We start from the raw sequence: 24,133 nt of genomic DNA, 5'->3' as shown, positions 1-24,133 counted from the left end.
GTCCCTGTCCCCGTGTGTGTGTCCATGTCCCTGTCCCCGTGCCCGTGCCCGTCCCCGTGCCCGTGCCGTGTGTGTGCGCGCTGTGCCGCCAGGGGGCGCGGTGCGGTGCGGGGCCGGGCGGGCAGCGGGGGCGGGCCGACTCGTTCTTCCCTTTTCCAGCCTTTCTCCGCTCTCCTGAGGGATGGATTATGTAACCTGACTCTGCGGTCTCCAGAGTTTTCCCAGTTTTCAGCTGACCTCATTTCAGTGGGCTAAATAAAATAGGTGTAATTGGCGGTTGGAGAACTATTTCAGAATTTCCGCTGCGCTTGTATGTATTTACTTCTGTAAGCTCTCCTACGTAGCCTATAGATGTGCATAGTTTTCAGGGGAAAACAGCAATTCTCCTCACATGTGGAAGACATTAAACAGTACTGTTTCTGCTGCTTGTTTTGCATTCTTGTGCCATCATTTATTATTTCTAAAAGTAAACATATGTGAATTCCACATAAGCAGTAAAGCTATGGGATTTTCTTCTAATTTCTCTGTAGATAGTAGAAATACGGTCATGACTATGTCCTGAGAAAGTGGGGAGTGCCAAAAAACACAGTAGATACTTTTCAGAGAAAAACAGTGCATGTCAAGTATCTGATGAGTCATAAAACCTCAAGTTAGTGTAAGCAGATGTTGGTTACAGCTCACATTGAGGGGAAGTACATAATCACCACCCCGATAGCCTCTCACTGTCCATTTCTTGTCCAAGAACTTCCCCAAAAGTGTGGTTTCAATTTTATGGAAAGCCTTTGAAATTTGGCACAGTTTCCAAAAGTATATAGGAAAAAAAAGTCTGCCAGAGGTTTGGCCTCCAACTGTGAAAACAGACACTGCCTTTTCGAACTCCTCTCCTAGATCTACTGACCAACACCCAGAAGAGAGAATTCACATTCTTTTAGAATACAACAGGAAAATGAAGGTCTGTATGCTCCTGAATTCAACTTTTGGTAGCATTTACATCCTTTGTTTTAAACTGTCAGCTGTTAGACAAGGCTGGCTCTGATGTGAAAATATTTGCTTTAGAGAAGGAAAGGGAAGTCTTTTTGTATGTACTGCAGGGACATTTTTTGCTTGTTGCTAGGACCGATTACAGCAGTTAGAGAGAAGGAGGATTTCATTATTTACCAGCCATGGAAACAAACTTCACACAATATTAAAAATGTAATTATTGTTTGTTTCTTTTCTGCAGACCCGGCTAAAAATCATATTTGGTGTGGTTATATGCCTTTTGCTTTCCTTATTACTTATGTGTATTATACTGCTACCATCAAGAGGTAAGGTATTTCTAATCTAATGTAGTGTAAAATGCAGTATCTTTGGCTATTGTGGCTTCTAAAGTTCACAAAAGTTGATCAAATCATGTTTAGGATTATCATGTCAGAATTGTTATGGCTTTATCACTTTACAGAAATGTACTGACAGCTGAAATATCCTGAAGGTAGAATTGAAATGCCAGCAGATGTTGAAACAAGGAACTCCTTGAAGTGAAAAGCACCTGAATTCACTTCATTGTGCATGATATATAATGTTCTTAGTCACCGCTGCAAAAATAACTCTCAGATCTTCCCATATTATTTTTCTGTTTTAGGGGTTAGGAGACTTTCCCAAACTGCTAGTAATTTTCATTAGCTTGGTGAACTTGCATTTGATTTTAAATGCTTGTGTAATAGTTACAGAAGTTCTGTATCCAATTACAAGTTAAACTTCTTTTTTTTTTTTTTTTGTGGATAGGGTATGATGAATTACTTGTGAATATATTCAAGCTTGCATTTGAAAATTAAAGTCAGCATTGTATAAAATAGGGATGGATAGTTTGCTCTACTATTATAATGCCAGCTGTAGGTAAATCAACCCAGTGTGGTCTGCTGAGTGCTCTGGTGAAGCTTGAAATGAGTTTTGAAATTTTGAACATGAGTGGCAGTGACTTGTGGTTATTTTTTTCTCTGACAAGATAGTAATTGCAATAGAAGTATTTACATGACCTTATCACTATAGCAGATTACTTTAATGCCTCTGAAATAATTAAAATATTAATAAAAGGCTTATATTCCAGCAACACTATCTATTTAAAGGACATTTTTTCTGTTATTCTTCTTTATGTGTGTGGGCAGGGGGACTGAGATGGAGAAACAGTTTTGTATTTACAACTAAATGTTATAAAATCAACCATCTGCTTAAGTCTTGTAAAAGTTAAGTCCTGCAGTTAATATGCAGGTGTTGTGAAAGGTGAAATCTCTTTTGAATCTGATATTACTGTGACTAATGTTTATCCTGGGCTGTTGAGAGAAGGGTTGAAGGTTTCTGAAGCAGTTAGGGATGATTTTGTTATGCAGCATTTTAATGTGAGGCTAGATGTATATCAGTTATATATATCTATAGATAGATATAGATATGCATATATATTATGCAGTGCTGGAAGAGATAGCACCTCAGAGTGACAGGTTTGACTTTTACTGTCAATAGTGGGGTGCCAGATTTTTTGTCTAGCTAAGCCTGGTCAAATCTGAGCTTTCACTGCAAGGTAAGTGCATGGTATCAAGTCAGACTTACTCCCATCAGATCTGCATTTTATGACAGGGAAGGCAGAATATTTTTATGATATTTAAATTTAAAAAATAGTAGCTAGGGAACAAAGAGGTTGGAGACCAAGGATCAGTTTGGCAGCCTGAAGAAGTTGATAAAGATGATGTAAGGTACTGTAGGAAAAAAATGAATGTGTGTTTTTTGTTGTCAAATACAGCTCTCTGGCCTCTTCAGTACCTCAGCAATTATGAAGAACTCTTGTAGTGTCTCTTGGAATAGTGACACTAGTCATACCAATCACCAGTCATACCAAACATCATATTTAGATCCAGTAGGATGATAAAGAAGTTATCTTACTTCACAGGATGCTTTTGGAGCAGCATTTTAGACAATTGACAAACACACAGTTATGTCCAACACATATGTTGAACAATTATGTTGGATGTGTCAGATTATGGCTTCTTATTCTCAGGTGGAGCTGCAAGTGCTGCAGTTACCTATTCAAATGCCTTAAACATTTTGAATTCTTAGTCTACTGATCAGTTGTAAATAGAAGAAATATAAATTAATTTTGCAGTTACAAATTTTTCAAGCTGGAGACAGACAGGAAATGGCTACACAGCTGGAATGTTGTTTGTACATTCTGGCTTTACCACTGCTCAACTGAGAGGATGTGGCAATCTAGAAAGATAATTAATTGCATATGAGAAATGTATAGACACAGACCAAAGAAATTTCTGCTTAAGAAATCTGCAAAGAAAAATGGAAGGAGCATTTAGTTCTGGTTTTGCCTGCTAAGTTTCTAGTCATTTCATGTTCTTCAGACTTCTCAAAATGTGGTAGGTGGTTTTGATTTACACATGCAAGTCTATAAAAATGTCAAAAAATTCTCAAAAGTTAACAGGAAAATAATTTTTTGAGAGGATATTAAGAGGCAAATACTTGCAACTGCAAGTATTATACAATTTCTGTAGGGCTCAGAAGAGCAAGGTGGGCAATATCAGTGTAGCAAATAGCATCCATGCCTAAGAAATCACTGACTGTTTTTTGACACATCTTTGAGTTAGGAATATGTGGTGGGATTTACCTGACAGTGATAACCCAGCTATGATACTGCAACTCCAAATGGTTCAGAAAGGAGCTTTTCACTTGTATACTGGTGTACCTAGTCCTCTTCTTCTGCAGCATAAAGAAAGAAAATACCTGTCTGCAGTTGAGAAGCAATAGTGGAACCACAGGCAGAGTTACAGTTCACTGTATGTATTGCTTAGGCTTTGAATTAATCTGTTCTGCTATTTTTAATGAATGTCCAAAGTCACATCTGTCAAAGTTTCTGTTCCCTGTGTACTCTTGGCCTAGGCCTGAGGCCCAATCCCTGTTTCTCTGATTTCACAGGTGAGGTCATAGAGCTTACTGCTCAGCCACAAAGTGGTGAGCAGCCGGTTTCTTATGAAGAGGTTGTGTTCTCTGCAGCACCTCAGCCAAATCCAAAAGTGGAAAAGCAGGTTCAGTTGATGTGAGTTGATGCTGAGTGTGACCAAAGTTTTGGAGCAGGGTCAGGAGTATTGGAATTAATTTCTAGTGCTAAATTGCATTTTGTTTTTCCTCATGTTGGAGGAGCTTGTGCTTCGGCTATTCAGCATCAGCCCACAGAGATGAGAATGGAAATTCTAGTCCAGAAGCAGACAATAATACTGTGCTAACCAGTTTTCCTTTGTCATGTCGTCTACTTGATGTTTAGCAGTGGATGCTAAATAAAATACTTATATAAATACATATATGTTAAATACATATAAAATGCATAGATATATACATATAAAAATAACCATATACAGAAACAACAATACCTTCTGATTATTGTGTATGCTTACTGTAATTTGGCAAGACTAGTCACAATTTATAAGGATGCACATTAGAACATGTGGAATAAGCCATAAGCCAGGAGAGCTTTGGGATATAAAGGGTGGTGTTGGTTTACCCATATCCAGTCTTTGAAACTGAATAATCCTGGTAATACAAACAAAGCTGTTACCTAAAAACAAGCATTCAAAATTGTAAGTACTCAAGTGAGAAATAGTTGTTTTCAAATTTTTTGGCAGTACAGTGGTAGAAGTTCAGATCTTAGTGGGCACATTTTGAAAATCAGCAGTCATAATAAATCCTCATGGAGTATTAAGCATGTAAGGGTGAAATAGCTATCACAGGGAAGGTTTGAATTAGAGCTGTGAAAATTAGACCAGTGATGGAAGTTTGCGATACTGCTTGTCTCTTAAGATGAGAGACGAAACCAGGTAATTTTACCAGATTAAGGTATCAAAAAGGACTGCAAATTTTAAGCTTTCTATACAAACAACCTTGGAAATAGATCTTGATTTCTTTTGCTAATAAGCTTGTTCACTTAGAGAATTTTAACTGAGAGATAGTGCTAAGTAATCATCATTCAACATAAGTAGAACTGGATTCTTTGGAATTATCTTCTGAACTTTTTTTTTAAGTCTGCCATCTTCTATGTTTATCATTAATGCATCAAAGATCTGTAATATGCAGTCATAGTATTAGCAAGAGGGATTAACTTCTTATTGAACTTCTTGGGATATTTTCTGGATATATTGCTAGCTCAGAGTTTATAGGGACAGGTTTTTACCTCTGAATTGGCATTCAGTTTTATTCCTTGTGACAGCTTTCTTCTGCATTAGTGCAGACAAGGCTTGTGTCAACAGTCAACCTGACATGTGTATTCTACAGTGAATAATAGTCACTTAGCAGAAGAAAATATGTGTTAACATTACAAAGCACCATAGAAGGCAATATGAAGAAACATTTCCCAGGAAGTCAGTGTGATCTTAACAGAGAGGGCAACTAATGAGTAAGTGATGAAGCATGATATGAAACCTGAGAGCAACGAGTCATCTTGATTATCTGACTGTCATCTGAGAGCTCTGAAGGAACAAACAGGGGAAGTGGCAAAGATCTACTAAGCTGCAGTATGACATCTCCACTACCTCTGAATACCCTGGCAGAAATCTCTTGGATTTTAAAGGAGAAAGCATAGCATCCAGAATGCCAAGACCTGAAAGCTGCCATCATTATGCTGTTGAACTTTAAAAAATGGCCTTTATCAGAACAATTCATGTTTCTTTTGAGGTTTAAATATTTTGATTATTCTCACTCTTGTGAATTGCATAGGTTCTACACAGGAACTGTGCAGCATAATCCTCTTCTTATCCAGCTGATTGACCTTGGATTTCTTTTACAATCTGCCCTAGCTTAAGTTGTTTAGCTTTGGGGAAAAATATAGCCAGACAATATCCAGAAAACCAGCCTCCACTTGCATTATTTTAATACAGTTATCTGACCTGCTTAGAAATCAAATATTTGAGTACCTCTCTTCGTATAAGAATCTTTGTCAACTTTCTTTTGCAGCATTAAATAAAAAGTTCAAGTTTGGGTTCACTCATTCATTACTTTTCAGCATTGTTTTTATCTGCATTCCTTCATTGAAATTTGTCATGTGACTACTAAGAAATATATGTGGATGGTGATTATTTTGCAAGCTATCTTCTAACAATGGTTAATGAGGCATGTACAAAATTTGGAAGTTAGGGTTTGCATCCTGCTGTTTGACCGTTTGCTGGACGTGTGAAGGTCCTGATTAAAATAGTTCCCTCTTCAAGTTCATGAAACCCATGCTTAAAAAAAAAAGAATTAAAAACTCAAGCAACCTTTAATTTGTCTTTTGTGTGGAAAAAGCTTATTTGGACTCACAGGGTCTTCAGGTAAATGTGTCTGCATTAATAAATGGTTGAAATAAATTAGTTTGTCTAGTTAATTTTGCATTCCCAAAGATGAGTCTTTCAGAGACTAAAGGAACTTATCAGAACAGCAACAGGGAACTTTCCTTTCTGCTGCACCTACGATTTGCGTATCTCCAGGACTATGGTATCCTCACTGTTCCATGGCATTAAATGCAGGAAAAACAAAACCCCAGACTAATAAAGTTTTTCCCTCTTGCCATTAACATAAAATTTTTGTCTTATGCTTAGTTGTCAACACAGATGATGGTCCTAGAGCTCTTACCTTGGAGGATTATTTGAATGGAAACTTCCAATATAAAACATTTTTTCCATATTGGGTGTCAGGTAAGTAAAACCTTTTCTCAAACATAGATAAGCCTTTCTAATATGTATTTCCAGACTGGTTTACACAGACTGAGAAATGTATTTTCCTTCCAGCTTTACTTTGAATGAATGCTAACTATGAAATTAAACAATGTGTTAGTCAAAACTTATGGTTGAAATTTACTGTTCTGTCAGTCATTCTAGAAAATCCAGGTATTTGATGTTTCAACAGACATGTCTGAGTCAAGTATAAACTATAATTTTACAGAGGCCTTCAGTGTTTTATTTCTTTTACTGTCATATTCACTGCAGCAAGTGAAAGAAATTTGTCAATGTGTCAGTCATTCCTTAAGCAATCTCCTTTTCATGCTTTTCACAGCACTTTTTCAGTTACCACTTGTAATGATTGAGGTAGTCTGTCTTACAGGCCCTGTTCTTTGTTTTTAGTAGTACCTGGCTCTGCAATGAGGCCAGCTGTTCTAATTTCATTTAAGGAAGTGCTGACGCTGCTGAAATTCCTGAGTTCCAGGATATTGCATAGAAAATAAAGCTGACTTTCTAAGTTCCTTAAGGTGGAGACATGAAGTTGATCGCTACTGATATGAATGTGTCTGTGTGTGGCTGAAGTGCTGCTCTTGTTACCATTGAATTGCACAGCCCAGGGGGACTGGAGCTAGCCTGGTTACATTCTAGCACACATGCTACTCCCATCTCTGTGCTGCCTCAAGCACTGTTCTCTGCCTGTAGCAACAAGCATAGTGCCCATTCACATGGAGTCTCACTAAGCTAGTTTTAGCCCACAGTTTTAGAACTGAAGTAAAGCCTTATGAGTGAGGCATTGATTGAGTGGTTCAATTTTACGATGAGCAGTTTGAAGTATGTAGATGTCACTTACATGATTTAAAAATTAGGTCACTGTTTAATAGAATTCTGTCTGAATGTCTGAAGAATGTAGGCAGCATATCACCTAAACCTAACATTCTTCTCTCTTTATAGCTTTCTCACTTAAACTTATCTTTCCTTTAACAGTCACAAAACTCACACAAAAGTCATGCCATAGATTCCATAGATAGCCATGCCTACAGCATTCCATATGTCTGCTTCTCTTCTGAAACAAGGAGTCAAAATTGTATATCTTATCCTAAGGATGATTTTAAACACAAATACTGTTACAAAAATCACACAAGAGTACTCAGAAGATCCAAGGGTGATCTAATTTCCTAAAAATAAACATCTTCACAATGTTTCAGGCTCCTATTTAACTTTTAGTCTTGTTTTCTAGCTACACCAAATATGTAATTCATTCTCTCTGTTTATAGCAGTGAAAATAATAATCTGAAACTAAAATTCTGATCTTTATTCTCTACCAAACTATAGCTCAGATCTTGAGCAAAGGCAGGGTTAAATTCTATTTTCAACGAAGCCCCCTCACCCTTATTTTGTAGGACTCTTGTGAGTAAGGGCAGAATCATGCAGTGTCAGTTGTGTGGTACTGCTTTTATCTGCAGAATATACAAATGATAGTGTTCTGGTAAAATGATAAGCAAAGGTGTTTTTCTTTAAAGCATTTACATTTTGATACTGACTTTCTAATGGGTCTGTCACTGGCATTCTTGATCAGACATGAGAATAAAATCTGGCATTTACTTGTGAAGTTAAATAGTTGATCCTCTGTGCAGTGTATAGTCTCAAGAATGTACTCAAGAACCCTGAAGACAGTTTCTTCCTAACTCTGTACCTCAGCATCAATAGAAGGAAAATATTTATGTAGATGCCCAAAGATATTTGCTTAAAACTTATTCTTTGAAAGAAGTGTGAATTTGTTGATAAGCAGATATGTTGTGTAGTATGTTCTGTGAAGGTAACAAACATTTTATCTTGTTTATGAAGATAATGAGTATCTTCATCAGTCTGCAGAGGATGATATTATCCTTTACAATGTTGAAATTAATTACTGGACCACCATCCTGACAAACAGCACAATGGTATGTACCTTTCTCATTAATAAAAAGGCAGAAAAATGCAGTTGTATTTCAAGTTACAGTTTAAAAGTGAGTAAGACTAGAATATAATGTACTTCTTAATTTTTCAGAAACAAGTTAATGCTTCAAATTATGTGATGTCATCAGACCAATATTTCATAGCTCTGGAAAGCAATTATTCAAAGGTAATTATTTTAATATACCTCTTAATGCAGTGTGTAATTTTATGTAGCATTTTGTTAATTGCGTTTACTGTAGATAAATGTTTCTTGGTACTTTCTTGAGAAAGCGATAGACTGTGAAGAGACAGCTGATTATTTGCAATTAGATTATCTTTTTCAAGGCTAGTAATATTATCTTCCTTCATTTATGCAGCTGTGGAGATACTCTTATACAGCATCATATCACATTTATGATCTCATAAATGGGTAAGGCTTGATATTTCTTATAGAGAGCTGTGGTGCATAAACTGACTGTAGTGATGTGCTTGCAAGCATTCACTCCAAAACTGTAGTAATGTGACTACCAACTTGCTTTGCTTTTGCCTAAATCTGTTTACTCGAGAAAAAAAAATGTTCTCTAGGAAAAATCATACATTCTTTTCATCTGGATTGATTTCTATTTCATGCCCTAAAACTTTCACTGCTCAATATTCCCTTTTGTCCCCATCCCCTTCTACAAATTCATTCTTTTTATCATTGGTCTAATCTTCAGCTTCCCTAAAACTCTCGTAACAACCAACATTGCATTCCCCAAAAGTCTATAGCTTGTCCCATGGCATTTGGTCTCTTTCCCAAGATTGCCCAAACCAAATCCAAAGGAGGCCATCTGCCTCTGCAATCCCTTTTTATGCTGAAAGCAGCAGCGTGACCAGATGTGCTTAGTTCTGAGCAACAGAGACTGCATTGAGCCGCATCGTTCTTGGGCAACTGCTGGCTCAAGGTGACAGGAAGAAGCTGCTGCAAGCTGCTGTGAGTAGAGAGACACTGCATGGGAGTTGGGATCCTCACCCAATGCTGGAGGTGCTGCTGTCGCACCTGCCTCAGTGCGTGCTGAGTTCACATTTCCCAATAACCTGCTGAGACTGTAACTCAAACTGCAGCTGCAGCAAATGACTGCAGGTGCTTGTGCAGCTTTTGGAAGCAGATAAGGCTGGCTCCTTAGGCTGGTTGCATAGGTTTTCAAAGGAGTAAGTTTAAGCCTTTGCCAGCACTGGTGCACACCATCCTGTTAACTGCATGTCTCTGCCTGCCTTAATTGTGCATTGCTCGAGAAACAATAAGCAGTTAGAAAATGACTTTGTGACTTTTTTATTAATGTACAGTATAATGATCCATTTGCACTGTGCACAAAAAGCCATTTCAACTTCTTTCCTTTTTTTAGTGGTTTTGTAACAGAAAATCAGCTTCCACATAAAATTCAGTATATATCCTGGTCACCCGTTGGACACAAATTGGTTAGTAAAGATAATTAAGTCCTAGAATGAATTTGCTTTGTATGGCTTAAAGACATTCATCTTTGGTTTTTTGTTGTTTTTTTTTATATTAGCCCATATTTTTGACAGGCCTGTTTATTAATCTTGGTTATGAGAAATAATGACACAGAAAACAGTTTTAACTTGTTCAGATTTTACTGTCTGTGTCTCAAGAGAAGACTAATCCGTGTTCTCAGGTACATTATGTGTTTTAGTGTGCTCACCAGTCTTTATCCAGAATTGACCAACATAATTTGATATAAGATTCAGTGCAGTTTAAAGGCCTGAAAACCAATTGGTTTCCCTTTCGATGTAATAAATGAATTTAAAATGGAGATTTACAGATGCAGTATTTAAAATCTGTTCTGAATTTTTTACTGAACACAGAATTTGGCCTGCAATGTATAATTTATATGCTGAGGTACCAGCTCTTGCAGAATTTACAAGGGCTATTAGTGTACCATTTCCCATTTTGTATTCATTAGGTCTTGCTAGTGTAATGTAGGAGTATTGACTGCAGAAGACCTTGCTCTAATCCGGTTATTGCCTGTACTCTTAAAAATACTTTCTTGTCTTTAGGTATATGTATATCAGAATAATATCTATTTGAAACAAAGTCCTAGAGAGGCACCAGTTAAAATAACTAGTGATGGAAAACAGAATGAAATATTTAATGGGATTCCTGACTGGGTCTATGAAGGTAAGTAAATCTTGAAGGGCAGCAACATGATAAATGCTTTGTCTAGATTGGTTCTGGTTTTCACATTCCATTTTAAAATGTCTGTGATGATACTTTTTTTTCAGCCCTAAGGATTATTTCTTTTCCGTATTGTATTTACTGTACAATGTATGAATTTTGTATTCGTAACACATAACCAAAAACCTGAGTCTTTGTTACTGAAACTATATCAGAACTCTACAGAGTTGTCTTCTTTTTGATGCAAAGGCAGAGGCTGGGAATTGGGATTTAAAGTTGTAATTTCAGTGAAAATTTGGCACTTCAATGCATCAAAAAAAATTTAAAAAAAAAACATGCACACAGGAAAATCCCAAGTGGATTAAGTGGGATCTGTGTGCATGTTTGGAGATGTTTGATGTTATTTATTTAGTGTAACTGTCTTTATGTGTGCTGAGTAGAATGCTAAAATAGATTGGAAGGTAGATTACAGTTATAAACAATTTTTTTTTCCCTCAGAGGAGATGCTAGCAACAAAATATGCACTGTGGTGGTCTCCAAGTGGAAGATATTTAGCATATGTACAATTTAATGATTCTGACATACCAGTTATTGAATATTCATATTTTGGTGAGGACCAGTATCCTAGAAAAATAACCATCCCTTACCCAAAGGTATGTTTTATCATTCTTTTGACTTCCTTTCTGTTGAGAAATTAGTTATGACAATGAGAAAATTAACTCTCCTTACTTCCGTAAGTATTACCATGGTTAAATTTGTTGTGACTTAAATAAAAGAAAACAAGCTTGGTCTAAGCTCAGAACAGCTGTAGGTACATACAAAATTTTAAATATAATATTAAAATATATTTTATATTTTATATATTTTAAATATAGTATCAGTGAAATAAATGTAATTACTCATGTAAGTAAAGAGCATGTGCAAAAGTACTTAATATTTTTTCAATTCAGTTTACTTATTCTGGTGTGTAAATGATGCAGTTGTTATTTTTCATTATAGTAAATAAATTATGAGACTAAGGTGTTTTTTATATATATTTTTTAAAATAAAGGCTTCACTTTATTTGCAGTCTTCATAGTGCTTTTTGATCTGGAGGGGCTTTGGATTTTAATTGCTTTCAAGTGTGAGATCTAAGGCAACAAGGTTTTGGGTTGGCATTTCTTCAGCATGCATTAGAAAGCTCTCCTGACTCTTATCATGTTCATATGATTGCAAGGGATCATGCTAATGTATTTAAAGAATTTGCTCACCTGTCAGCTGGGTCACAGTTCTAAAGTAAAACTGGATGGTTTAGACCACACATGGAGAAGAATTAAAAAACTGATAATGTATGCAGTGAAGAAGCAACCATGACATCAGTTTAAGCAACCATTTCCCAGTTGGGATGTCAAACAGCCCTTGCACTCATGTGAATAAACTGGAGTTTTATGCTGAAGTCAATGTAATGTGTGCTGCAAAGACCCCCATTGCAAACAGAACAATCGTTACCACCAGGCACATTTTTTATAGAGAAAGGCACTAAACTCAAATGTTTAAAAGGTTTTCTTCTTTATATATATAGAAATATAAATGATAGAAAATTAAGTATGTACTACTGCTGCAGTGTCACTTTTAGATCTTATAAAACTATTTGCTCTTATATACTCAACTGAATTAATATTTTGTTACCTGTCTACTTTCCTGCAAAAAGTGTTTTGATTTTCCTCAATCTGAATTATTCAGAGCCTGGTTTTAATAACCTAAAACATTTTCTTTGAAGGCTGGAGCTAAAAATCCTACTGTTAAAGTGTTTATTGTAGACACTATTAACTCTGAAGCATTTGGTCCTAAGGAGGTGCCAGCTCCTGCAATCATAGCATCCAGGTAGTGTGCCCTCAAATATGTCTTTTCTTGGTTAAAAAAAGGTTTTGTCTGTTTGTTTTAAACGCTTGAACCTCTGAGTTGTACTTTATCTGACAGTGTACTACCATATTAAATCCCTAGAAGGATCAGAAGCTAATTAGAAATATTGCATTTTTCTTTTGGCTGTCCATATGATACATTGTTAACAGAGGATTAAAAAGTGCCCTAAAGTAGTGAAAGCTTTGCTGTTGTTTTTCAGAGAGAAATGTGGGGAATGCAATCTGTAGCAATGCTTCTATATTCCTGTTGTTTAATAACTGCCATTTCTCCCTTTTTAATTTTTTTTTATATTTTAGTGATCACTATTTTACTTGGCTTACTTGGGTAACAGATACTCGAATCTGTGTGCAGTGGCTGAAGAGAATACAGAATTTTTCAGTCTTAGCTATTTGTGACTTCAAAGAACATTCAAATACTTGGGACTGTCCAGAGGTAATGAAGTTGGAAATATAAATCTAAAATTACTGAAATTAGAATTTTTTAATCCCTGCCATAATTTTATTTTTCAGTGTTTTATCACAATAATATTTTACTAGTAGTGATACCTTTTTCAGTATTTTAATTGCTGAAAGAGGGCTGAAAAATACTAATTACTCCAGGAAATAAAAGCACCACATTTTTCTTTGTGAAATTTAAATAACAACCTAAAGAAAAACATCAACCACCCAAAATGCTGTTGAGAGGCTTTCAGTAATGTTGCTTATTTCCTTCTTGTGTTAGCATCTTCAAAAGTGAAACCGTATAGGATCTGTATTTTTTTTCAAGAAAATCTTATTATGCCATGTTGAAATTCCATACTAAGTCTGACTAAATCATGTTCTTTTAGATTAATGTTAGATTATTTGAAAGAACATACACATTAATTGTAAGGCAGGTTTTCTGGAAGAAGAAATTCTTCTGTTTTATCAAATCATACAGTTCTAGACAGTAGGCAAGTTTTTAAAAACACTCGGATCTGAAAACTTCGGGCTAATTGCAACAGTAACTACATTTGGTTTCAGTATTTCATTCTATACTTTAGTCAGTTAGGAAAGAAGACTGTTGAACAGAACAGAGCTTTGTAAAGCCTGAAAACTGAAAACTGTACACACAGCTAAATTTATATAGCTCCTGAAGGAAGGACAACCCTGAATTTCAGTAACTCTAGTACAGAGATCTCATTTGTTGTCTTCTAGTATTGGTGCTTTTGGCTTTTCTTGTTCTTAGGGTTCATGGTACAAAACATCTATTGAAGCTAACATTAGATGAAACTTTGAACTAATTGGAAATAAAAGGCAAGAATATTTATTAAAGCATTCTGTTTAACTGATAAATTATAAATTCAGAGTTTATTGACACAGCCTTTTCAAGTTGAAAATAATTTTTACTCCTCTTTAACATGAAAACTGTTGCAAATTTAAAAGGGAATTTAAGGTCTTGTTACTTCAAAAACATTGTCATTGAAGTAGTATTCCACAGAGAAATACTGTAATTTAGTATGAAAAAGCCATGTTTCATGCAGCAATTGTTGTATTTCCTACGTAATTGTTCCATTTTATAGGTTCATTAACACTGAATCTCTACCTTGCCTGCAAGTAAGCTGTATTTTAATAATTACATATTTTAATGGAAAGAAAAAACATATAAGGTTTCTAGGATTCTACCACAATCCAGTGAAGTACTTTAACACAAGCTTAACTTTTAGCACATAGCCAGCTTTATTTACTTCAGTAGATCTGTTTATGTGTTTAAAATTAAGCATGTGCTTAATTGCTTTGCTGGAACCAGACCAGACCAGACCAATTAACATCTTTCAGGACTTTGTTCATGATCCTTGTTTAATTGCATTTCTCCATGAAACCTTATTTATGGAGTCACTACTGACGTTTCTATAATTCTATATTTAAACAGTGATACAATGCTTTTATCACATTAAAGTTTGCACAAATGGCCAATCGAAGGAGTGTGAACAGATGGGACTGCTGCATTAGCTCTATTTGCCATCAGAAAGTATATCTCTGAACATTTCCTTTGGCAAAAATAGTTCTCTTGTTGAATTCAGATCGCATTGAGTCTCTAATGTACAATAAACTTGTACATGTTTTATGTGTCTGAAAATAATAACAAAATATAATCTACAAGATGTTCCCAAAGTATAGAGTCATCAGAAATGTTCACATGTTCAATTCTTTCTCATGTGACTAGACCACAAAAACCAATATGAGCAGTGGAACTATTCATATGAGTAAAAGGTAGGCATGTCTTTGTGAAATAGGGGCTACTCAAATGAGAGAATTTAAGTATATCCCTAATGTACTATGTCATCAAGATCTGAGTTTTAGTTTAAAGAAAGGAAAATAATGTTAGGATGCAGATATAAAACAATACATCCCATTTTTATTATCTTAAAAAGAAATAAAATCTATCTTTTCAGTTAGTAGTTCAGTGGAACCCTTGCAAAGTGCTAGTCTTCTAAGGGACAAGGACCTGCAACTTTTCCTCAAGTTACTTCGTGGGGATTGAATTAGAAGGGAGAACACATGATTTTAAATAGTAGTGAGATTATGTTGAGGATAAGAAATACAAATCATCTTCCTTAAAAAGTAAATTCGTTAAATTTGTTTCAAACTGTGAAGAAATTCTGTATTGAATGAACAGTATAGAGAAAAATTTGCGAGATAAAAAAAGAAATACATTGATTGAATGCAGATTTTTAAGTATATCCCTAGAAACTTTACAAACAAAACATAAGTACAAATATAAAAGCACCTTTAGCTGCATCATTCATGCTCAGTATAAGTCTGTTTCCAAATCAGCTCTAAGAACAAGGAGTTAAGATGTTCTAAATTTATATTCATGGTCTCAGAATGCCTAATAGTCACATCACCACTGCTCTAAATCAACATCTCAACTCTGAAATCAAGGAAAATATAAACAATCTGAAATTATAAACTGAATTTTTAGTATTAATATCCTGATACTATTTTACTTGGGTTTTTGCCAAAAAATTAATGAGATTAAGTAGTTGTTCATTCTTGTTTCCAGTGAAAAAGTTGCATAATTGCTTTAAATTTTATTTATGTCTGATGTCAGCTGTTAAAAACAATAGTTTAATTAACATAATGACCTTAATACAGCAATATTATTTACTTAGACAACCTCCAACTCCCTGAACCTTCATAGCAAATATTCTGAAGTTCCCTTTTATAGGCAGCTACTGATTTATTTGAAGATTTTCAATCTCCTTAAACTCAATCTTCTTAAAGAGTGTAATGTTGCTTTTGTTTTTCAGAATCAACAGCACATAGAAGAGAGTCAAACAGGATGGGCAGGCGGAGTAGGTTTTCTTGTTGTACTCTATTTTAATTCAGTTACAAGCTACAGCTTCCTGCATCTTGCCATCAGTGTTTTAAAACATGAAGCAGCCTTCTGAGACATACAGCACTACTGCTTAGACTTGTTGCACTGTAGGACTGAGGCTTTTAATGCTGTGCTAGATGAAGTATCTGGCTATCTGCTTTCTAAATTTTAAAACCTATTTCTGTCCTGGCCAACTGACTAGACAGGAAAGTTGGTTGAGACAGAATTTAATGAAGGGAGGAAATTAATGAAAAGAGGTAGATTTACAGTGCAGTGTAATGTAAAATTCCTCTGGTGACACTAGGGCAAGGGATAGAAAGGGCTATGTAGAATCTTAAGAATAAAACCTGTCCACTCAGAACAGTTGTAATGCCAGGTGCTGCACATCTTCAGCTAAGAGGGAACCTTCAAGGTAAGATATGCTCCTTAGAATGGCAGGTGATACTTCTTTGGAGTTACCTCTTAGCAAAAGATGTTTTCTCTGCCCAGTAACCCTAGACAACTGTATACCTTCAGCAACTTGCAGTAAAAACAAACCTACAAGGAAATTGTAAGATCATGAGATCAGTATTTACAGTCATACAGACTATATTCCAACAGTGAATATGTAGTGTTGCTTATATTTACTTTCAGGCAGGGGAAGTTAACAGAATTAAGTGTGTGAACCTCACTCTGCCTGAATATCCTGTAGCGGGCTTGACAATGTGATTCAATTTTCAGTGCGCTGTCCCTTAAGAGATGTTTTAATGAGAAGATCGTATATTTACAAGAATTAGTTATTTTAATTGGTCCTTTTTTCTTTTTTGACACTTCACTCAAGGTTATGATGACATATTTTTATTAGAGCTAAAGAGTTTGCACGCATGCATAAATCCCTGCCTTTGCCTTTATAGGCTTTCAAGTATTAGGAATCACAGATACAGTCTCCAGGAGAATTTAACTTGTGGTCACAAGTCCTAGTTGAGCTTGAGTTAATATTATTCAAAACGTATACTCACTCAGGAATGTTTGACTATGTTTGAAGTGCTTGCAAGTCATTCCTATATCTTCATATCTTTATGTTTTGAAAACAAAACTTAGAGTTGCAGTAATTCAACCTTGACTGACAATTTTAGTAAAGATGTGATTCTTTGAAAGGAATTAAAAGTTGAATGATCTTATCTGGAATAATCTGTTCTTTAAAATTAGTGGAATAGTATGGGAAGCTTCAGATATCCATTTCTTTGATGCTGTGCTTGCTCAGTGAAGCAGACAAACTGAGGTCCACAGAATACTCAGTCTGGCACCTTGCATGAATATTAGCATTATTCAGAAACTTACTTGTTAAAAATAATTTCTGCCTGTCTTTAAATAACTAAAGAAAGGTCATTGAGAATATACAAATTATTCCACTTACAAGTAGAGAGCTCATATTTGTGGTGTTCTTGAGGTATCTATATTCTAGATTTAAGAAATCCTAAATGAAAGAAATTGTAACGTGATCACAGGGAGATTGAATATCACAGGTACAAACCTGTGCAAAATAGTTTTTCCTGTTTGAACTGATTAAATGGTCTTGTTACTTTTAGTAATGAGAGGTATAATCTGCTAAACAGTTTGGACAGTCTTATGTCTCATCTACTGTTTTTCTTCTGCTGTTTCAGTTCTTTGTTTCTGCACCGTATTTTACATCAGACAGCAGTTCATACTACAAAATTTTTAGTGACAAAAATGGTTATAAGCATATTCATTACATCAATGGCTCTGTGGTAAGTCAAGGCAAGTGTTCTACATTGATCTACTGTCCTGAAGGAATTCTACAATATTCAGTAACTTAAATGTCTCCCTACACAGGAGAATGCAATCCAAGTTACAAGTGGAGAATGGGAGGCAATATACATTTTCAGAGTAACAAATGATGCAATGTAAGTGTCGTGAAGTAAAAAGGTTGGGAGTGTTGTCAGTAAAAGCAACACTTAATCATTTGAACGCTGTTTGTTAACTTGTCAGATTATAATTAGGTGTAATTTGTTTTTTCTCTGAATGCATCCACAACAAATTTGTATGCTAAGGTACTGCATGGGTTTGTAAAAATTATTTACTTATGAAAGATTCTTTGCAAATGGCCCTCAATTTTCTATTTATTTTTATCACCCATCTTAGAGAGGCTTATTTAAAAACACTTAATTTAATCATGTGGCTAACCCTCACACAATTTGCAGTTACTTGTCTTTTTATGATCTCTCATTCAGCTTGCTGTATAGATAGAGGCAGATTAAATAATTAGAGAGATTAGCTCATGAGAATTAAGATAGAACTCCTATTTATATGGCTTATGTGTCACCTAATCATAGTCTGAGCAAAGATTTATTAAGATGAAAGGTATATAAGCTTAACTATTCTTCCATCGCATGCAGAAATCTCAAAAAGTCTTAATTAACTTCCAAGACAGCTTTTCATCTTGATGCTCATTCATAGGTCATCACTTTATGGATTATTTATTAACATATAAATGAATTTGCAGTTTTTATTCAAGCAATGAATTTGAAGGCTATCCTGGAAGAAGGAATATTTACAAGTAAGTTTTATCAACATTATCCTAATGATAGTAGGTTAATAGAAGATGTCTCTGGACTTGTCAATAAAATAATTTCATTTGTCAATAAAACAATTTCGTTTCAAGATGTTTAATGTGTAATTTCACAAGCTATTTTAACTAAATCTTAATCTCAGATTCTATCTGACAATGGAGAGAAATGCCATCTAACATTTAAATATACTCTTGGGGGAAAATTGATAAAAAAACCAAGCATTTATTTTTAAATTAACTGTTCTGAAAGTACAGGGCCTGCATCCAAGAATATGAGACAAATATAAAGTTAATTTTAGCAAAATAATGATTGTTTTGTTTGATTTTTCTCTTAGAATCAGCATTGGAAGTAAACCTATGAGAAAACAATGCATTACTTGCAATTTAAGGAAAGAGAGATGTCAGTATTATACAGCAAGATTCAGTGAACATTCAAAATATTATGCCTTGATCTGTTATGGTATGTATGGCATGGGACTAAACATATTGTTGTTCTTTAGAATTTATCAGCACTGTAGTTAATGCTGATTATCCCAAAGGATTTTTGTATGACTCACAGAAATTTCACAATAACCAGGAAAGATTTTCAGAAAGAGACTTTCCATGTTCAAAAATGTTGTGATGTTTCAGTAAATACAGATATATTCAGGATTTTTTTTACTTTTTCAAAAAAAAAGCTTGGGATTTTGAGAATTTAAAATGAATTTGTGAATGTCCTTCATGTCACAAAACAGATTTTAATCCAGCTCATGAAAGCCATGTTTTTTCTTGCAGCAGCCAGAGCAGGATTTAGAAACATATACTGTTTTCCAGTTTATGTGATCAAAGTTAGCAGTGAGGAACTACTTTACTTTGTTTCCCAACTGAAATAAAGACATGTGTCAGCCATAAATGTTGGCTGTTTAGCACCTGAGGACATTTTTAATAAATTATCTTAAAAAAATTCAGTTCAAGATATGTGATTATTGAATCCGCTTGCAAGACACAAGTATTAAAGCAAGTCTTAGCTCTTTTGTAATAGATTAGGTGATTTCAGTGATCTGAGGTTTCATCCACTGCTGTACTCAAAAAACAGTGACATCACAATCTAAAAAAAGAGGAAAAGGATCCAAGGTTTTCCTTTTGTGTACTTCTTATAAAGTTTACTCTTCTTGTGATTCTGCACCGACTGATCAGCTGAAAAGTTTCTTAGAACTTCTGTTGAGGAGAGAACCAAATGTAGCAAATAACAACACCTTTCAATCATTCTTGCACAAAATAGTCAGTAAGGTCATCACCATGTGAAAGGCACTCACCTTCACAAATCCGATGTGATGTGTTCTCGGAAGAATGTTTCACATTGTTAGTTTTGCATTCACCTTATGTAATCACATCCCAGGTATTAACTGGATGTCACTCCATCTCTAGGGAGGAAGCGTTAGTAGATTTAAAGTTGCTTCTATTAAGTTTGCTGAGCAATGCCAAGTCTTTGTACACACAGTACCTTATGTATTGTAGCAGGGATAGTGACTTATACAGCAGAGAAGATTCAGATTTTTGCATCAGCTTTGAGCTCTTTAGCTCCTGTCAGTTATCAATGTTAATGTAATACACAGTGCATCACCAAATTCCAGCTTCAAACTGTAAACTGACTTTTTATCATTCTTACAACAGGTCCTGGGATTCCCATTTCTACTCTTTTTGAGAACCGTGGTGATAGAGGTACCGCAAGTGTTCTGCCTATTTCTGAGCAATTGGTTTACTCCTTTACCTCTAATCCAGATCAAGGTCTTCTAGTACAATACTTAGGATTGTATCAAGAAGCCTTTCATCTTGTTTGGTATTAAAATAACTAGTGTCTTTCTAGATATGTTCATGAGTAAAACCCAAATGGGAATGAACACACTGATGCATTTATCTCAACTCCTGAGTCCAGCACTTTCATAGCATCCTGCTGTTTTTCTTGTTTACATAGTATAGATAAAATGAACATGGACAACTCTTTGTCTACCAAATTTTGATTCAAACTTTGTAGAAAACATTCCTGTGATTTCCAGAATATTCCTTTTCACATTTGGATGAGCACAAGACTTTCTTTTTCACGAGGCAACACTACCTTAAACAAAAGACAATAGCGTACCATTTAGAGTTTACACTTTGACCTGTTATGCTGTACTAATTAGAATTTGGATCAATGACTTCTTCAACCATCAGTAGAGATGTCAGAGAAGAGCAGAAGCTCTTTCAGATGATCAGGTCAAATAACTGCTTTAGACAAGGTGTAATTAGTGATACAAAGTGTAATCTTCAGCAAGAAACATTCAGAGCCCTTATTCTTTAAGTAGCCTGTTAGTGAAGACTGTTTGCAACCAAGCCAAGCAGGGACTTTCTAACTATGAAAATATTAATTGTTCTGCAGTGAATCTTCTCTTTCTGTCCCTCGTTTTTTTTCCCTAAAAGTTCTTCTCTGACTTTAAGCCTTAAGTTCCTGGAATGTTATGAAAACTAGCATGGTTCTGTATAAACTTCAGAGATGTAGCATTCCCGTCCTTCCCCAACAATCAGTGGAAATGGGCTGGTAGCTGGAATGGTCCTTACAGTTCATCCGGCGTTGATAACCCACTGTTAACTGAGTGTTGTCAGACCAAAAGACACGCAAAAACGTAAGGAAGACAAATGCTGCAATATTGTTAAACTAACTTAATCTGTGGTGATTCATGTAGAAGTCAGTGAATTGCAACATCATATTATTTAGACTCCAGTAGCAGTTGGTACATCTTATTATATAATCACTTAAAAATTTTTGCAAATGGAAAAGATAGGTTAACATGTGTATTGCACTTACGGCACTGTGGGCTGGTATTTCTTTTGCAGAAGGTTTAAATAGATTTAAAGGTTTAAATGCAATGAATGCATCTTTTTTGTTTGTTTTTTTTATTTAATCCATTTTTACACCTCTCTGTTTTTTCTGATTCAGTTACCTTTTATGTAAAGGGCCCCTACTATCTTATCAAACTATGCATTGCTGGAAATACAACTAAGTGCCCAACTGCAGTGGTATGTTTCTTAAACTCTCTGCAGCAGAGAACAGTTTCTTGTAATGGATTTTCACCACTGGTTTCATCATGCCTCCCTCCTCTGTGCTGTTATTCTCAGGCATAAAAACAAATTCAGGCTTCTCTTTAAATTCTTCATTACCTTTTTAGAATTAATTTTCCTTCAGTTCCTTGCCTTCATAATCTCTTCTGTGGTGCAAAACTATTTTTAGTAAATCCATTTTCATTGCAGTTGGCAGCATTTTGAAACTATATCACCCATGAATTTTAGTAGGAGACAGTTAAACTGACATAGATCAGTTTGGAAGTTCCTTCCACGATGCCTACAATTCAGTTGTGGTAATGGGAAAGTTTCAGGAGTTTTGAGGGGAAGGCTGGAAAAGGGTTCAGCTGAGTTTGCATGAGCATCCAAAAGCAGGATGATCTTTCAGCCATAAAAAAACCCACTTGAATCTGCAAAACTTGTCAAGAGTACTTTGAAAGAACGAATTTCAGTATTATATTTCTGGCATGTCCTAAGCACTACCTAGCTCAATATATGTTGAGAGAAGAATACTTCTTGTACTTTTTTGAACATTTCCAGGAATAAGGAGAAGGGAAAAGTAAGGGAAAAAAGAAAAATCTCCTGTAGTTTTAAAAGGTTCTTTCATTCTGAAAGTGAAGCTAAAAGTCACAGATTTCCATTATGTTTTCAATATCCTTCATCCCTCAATACTCACGGGAAAACACATAAAGAAACAAGAACCAAAGTATTAATAATATACAGTTGTGCAATCTGACCTGTAAGTTAATTAAATTTTAAACAGTAATTTTTAAATTATGTAACTCAATTTGGTCTAAAGCAAGTAAAAACATAAATGTTAGTACTATTTAGATTTAAAAAAAAAGAAAAATGTTTACTAAGTGAGCAGTAATAAGGACAGTGAGATGGTAAGTCTGGTGTCTTTGTGTAGGAATGTATTGTACAGTGGTTAAGTGAAGCTTTGCCATAACCCCTTGAGAAACTGAATTTCCTGCATTACCCAGAACCAAGATACTCCCTGAGGACCATGTGCTTGACCACACTGCCCAAGGGTCTCGGAGGTTAAACTGATGTTAGTCTGATAGGCAAGAGAGGAGATACAGGAGATACAGGACTGTGTTTTGCACAGTGCTATAAATTTTGCATTTCTAGCTCCCCCATTTTATAAAACTGGGATGAGGGATCTGCAGGAGAAAGCTGTTTCCTCTTAACATGCGGGACTCTAACACTCAGAGGCAACATGTGAAATGATTTGCATTGCAAAATGTACATCCTATAAAAATCTAACGAGTATTTGTGCACTGCAATGCCAGTGCTTTTCTTTCATTTAGCTATGTGATCAAGCCCAATTAGAAGTGTCTGAGTGGATTTCATTACTCTGCTTGTAAAATCCACAGATTTCCTTTCTGTTCTAATAACACAAAGTAAAGGAATCTTAATTACTGAAGAGAAATTAACAATAAATCAGTTAATAATTCAGGCATTTGTTTTTCTTAGAGCTCAAAGTATTGGAAGACAATTGGGAATTGCAGTCTGCTTTGCAAGATATCAGACTGCCAAAAGAAGAAATTAATAAGCTTGAAGCGGATGGTATAAGTAAGAATTACACGTCTTTATTGTACTTTTTAGTCTTACCATTTTAATATTTTGCCTGAATTTTATTATAGTAACTATTGTCTTTCTGTAGAACAAAGTTGTTGGCCTGTCAGATTGGGAAGAAGAGGCCTGGTTCTGCCCTGTTCAATAACACCTGATTTGTCTATGCCTCAGATTATCTCTCAGTACAATAGTAGTTAAAATACATTTGTTTCACAACACACATTTTTAAAAAATCTTTAATACTATTGGTAAAAAGTTTAAATATTGTGTAAAAAACCAATATAATATGGTGGTAATAAAATGGGAAATGTAAGATGCTGTTCATGTGTTATACATTATATTGACTTGTTTGCGCTGTTCTTTTCAGTAGTGACTTACCAACAGTATCCCATGGTAATAAATCAGTATAAAGTTTCCAAAACTAATATCTGATAATCTTAAAATGGTTATGCTTTTCTAGGCACCTGGAAAAACTGAGAACCTAGACTTTTGTGGAGTAATAATTTAGCATAGCTAAATTGAAGTGTGGGTTTATTCAAAGCCATTCTTCAACAGCTCAATATAAACAGTTAATTGCATCAGTTCTGTGATTCACAGTTTGTGTGTTGTGTACTGTATGCTGATTCATGTTCATATACTGTTAGCCCAGACTCTGGATTATGCCTAGAGGAATCATTTCATCTGTTAAGAATCTAATTTTAATTTGTCTTTTCTAGCTTTGTGGTACAAAATGCTTCTACCTCCACAGTTTGATAGATCCAAGAAGTACCCTCTACTTATTCAGGTGTATGTAACTCTTCCTTTTTTTGAATCTTGTTGTTTTGTTAGAAAAAATACTTT

The 24,133-nt window shown here is 35.1% G+C and overlaps 1 protein-coding gene across 1 annotated transcript in view; it reads left to right on the top strand.

The window, feature by feature from the left end:
* Window positions 1-805: 805 nt before the first annotated feature.
* Window positions 806-24,133, top strand: part of LOC102040355 (prolyl endopeptidase FAP) — a 38,248-nt gene continuing 14,920 nt past the window's right edge. Inside the window, exons 1-19 of the mRNA XM_005415819.2 lie at window positions 806-952; window positions 1,223-1,307; window positions 6,600-6,695; window positions 8,565-8,659; window positions 8,767-8,841; window positions 9,032-9,084; window positions 10,040-10,112; window positions 10,710-10,830; window positions 11,326-11,480; window positions 12,587-12,690; window positions 13,026-13,161; window positions 16,001-16,045; window positions 17,712-17,816; window positions 17,902-17,972; window positions 18,572-18,625; window positions 18,973-19,097; window positions 20,291-20,338; window positions 23,192-23,290; window positions 24,010-24,079. Of these exons, the coding sequence (XP_005415876.1) occupies window positions 947-952; window positions 1,223-1,307; window positions 6,600-6,695; window positions 8,565-8,659; window positions 8,767-8,841; window positions 9,032-9,084; window positions 10,040-10,112; window positions 10,710-10,830; window positions 11,326-11,480; window positions 12,587-12,690; window positions 13,026-13,161; window positions 16,001-16,045; window positions 17,712-17,816; window positions 17,902-17,972; window positions 18,572-18,625; window positions 18,973-19,097; window positions 20,291-20,338; window positions 23,192-23,290; window positions 24,010-24,079 (1,616 nt within the window). The 5' untranslated portion in view covers window positions 806-946. The remainder of the gene's footprint in view (window positions 953-1,222; window positions 1,308-6,599; window positions 6,696-8,564; window positions 8,660-8,766; window positions 8,842-9,031; window positions 9,085-10,039; window positions 10,113-10,709; window positions 10,831-11,325; window positions 11,481-12,586; window positions 12,691-13,025; window positions 13,162-16,000; window positions 16,046-17,711; window positions 17,817-17,901; window positions 17,973-18,571; window positions 18,626-18,972; window positions 19,098-20,290; window positions 20,339-23,191; window positions 23,291-24,009; window positions 24,080-24,133) is intronic.

This window comes from Geospiza fortis, unplaced genomic scaffold, assembly GCF_000277835.1.
Source record: "Geospiza fortis unplaced genomic scaffold, GeoFor_1.0 scaffold112, whole genome shotgun sequence".
Lineage (NCBI taxonomy): Eukaryota > Metazoa > Chordata > Aves > Passeriformes > Thraupidae > Geospiza > Geospiza fortis.
Note: the sequence above shows the minus strand (reverse complement) of the source record. Positions and strands in the feature narration are given on the sequence as shown.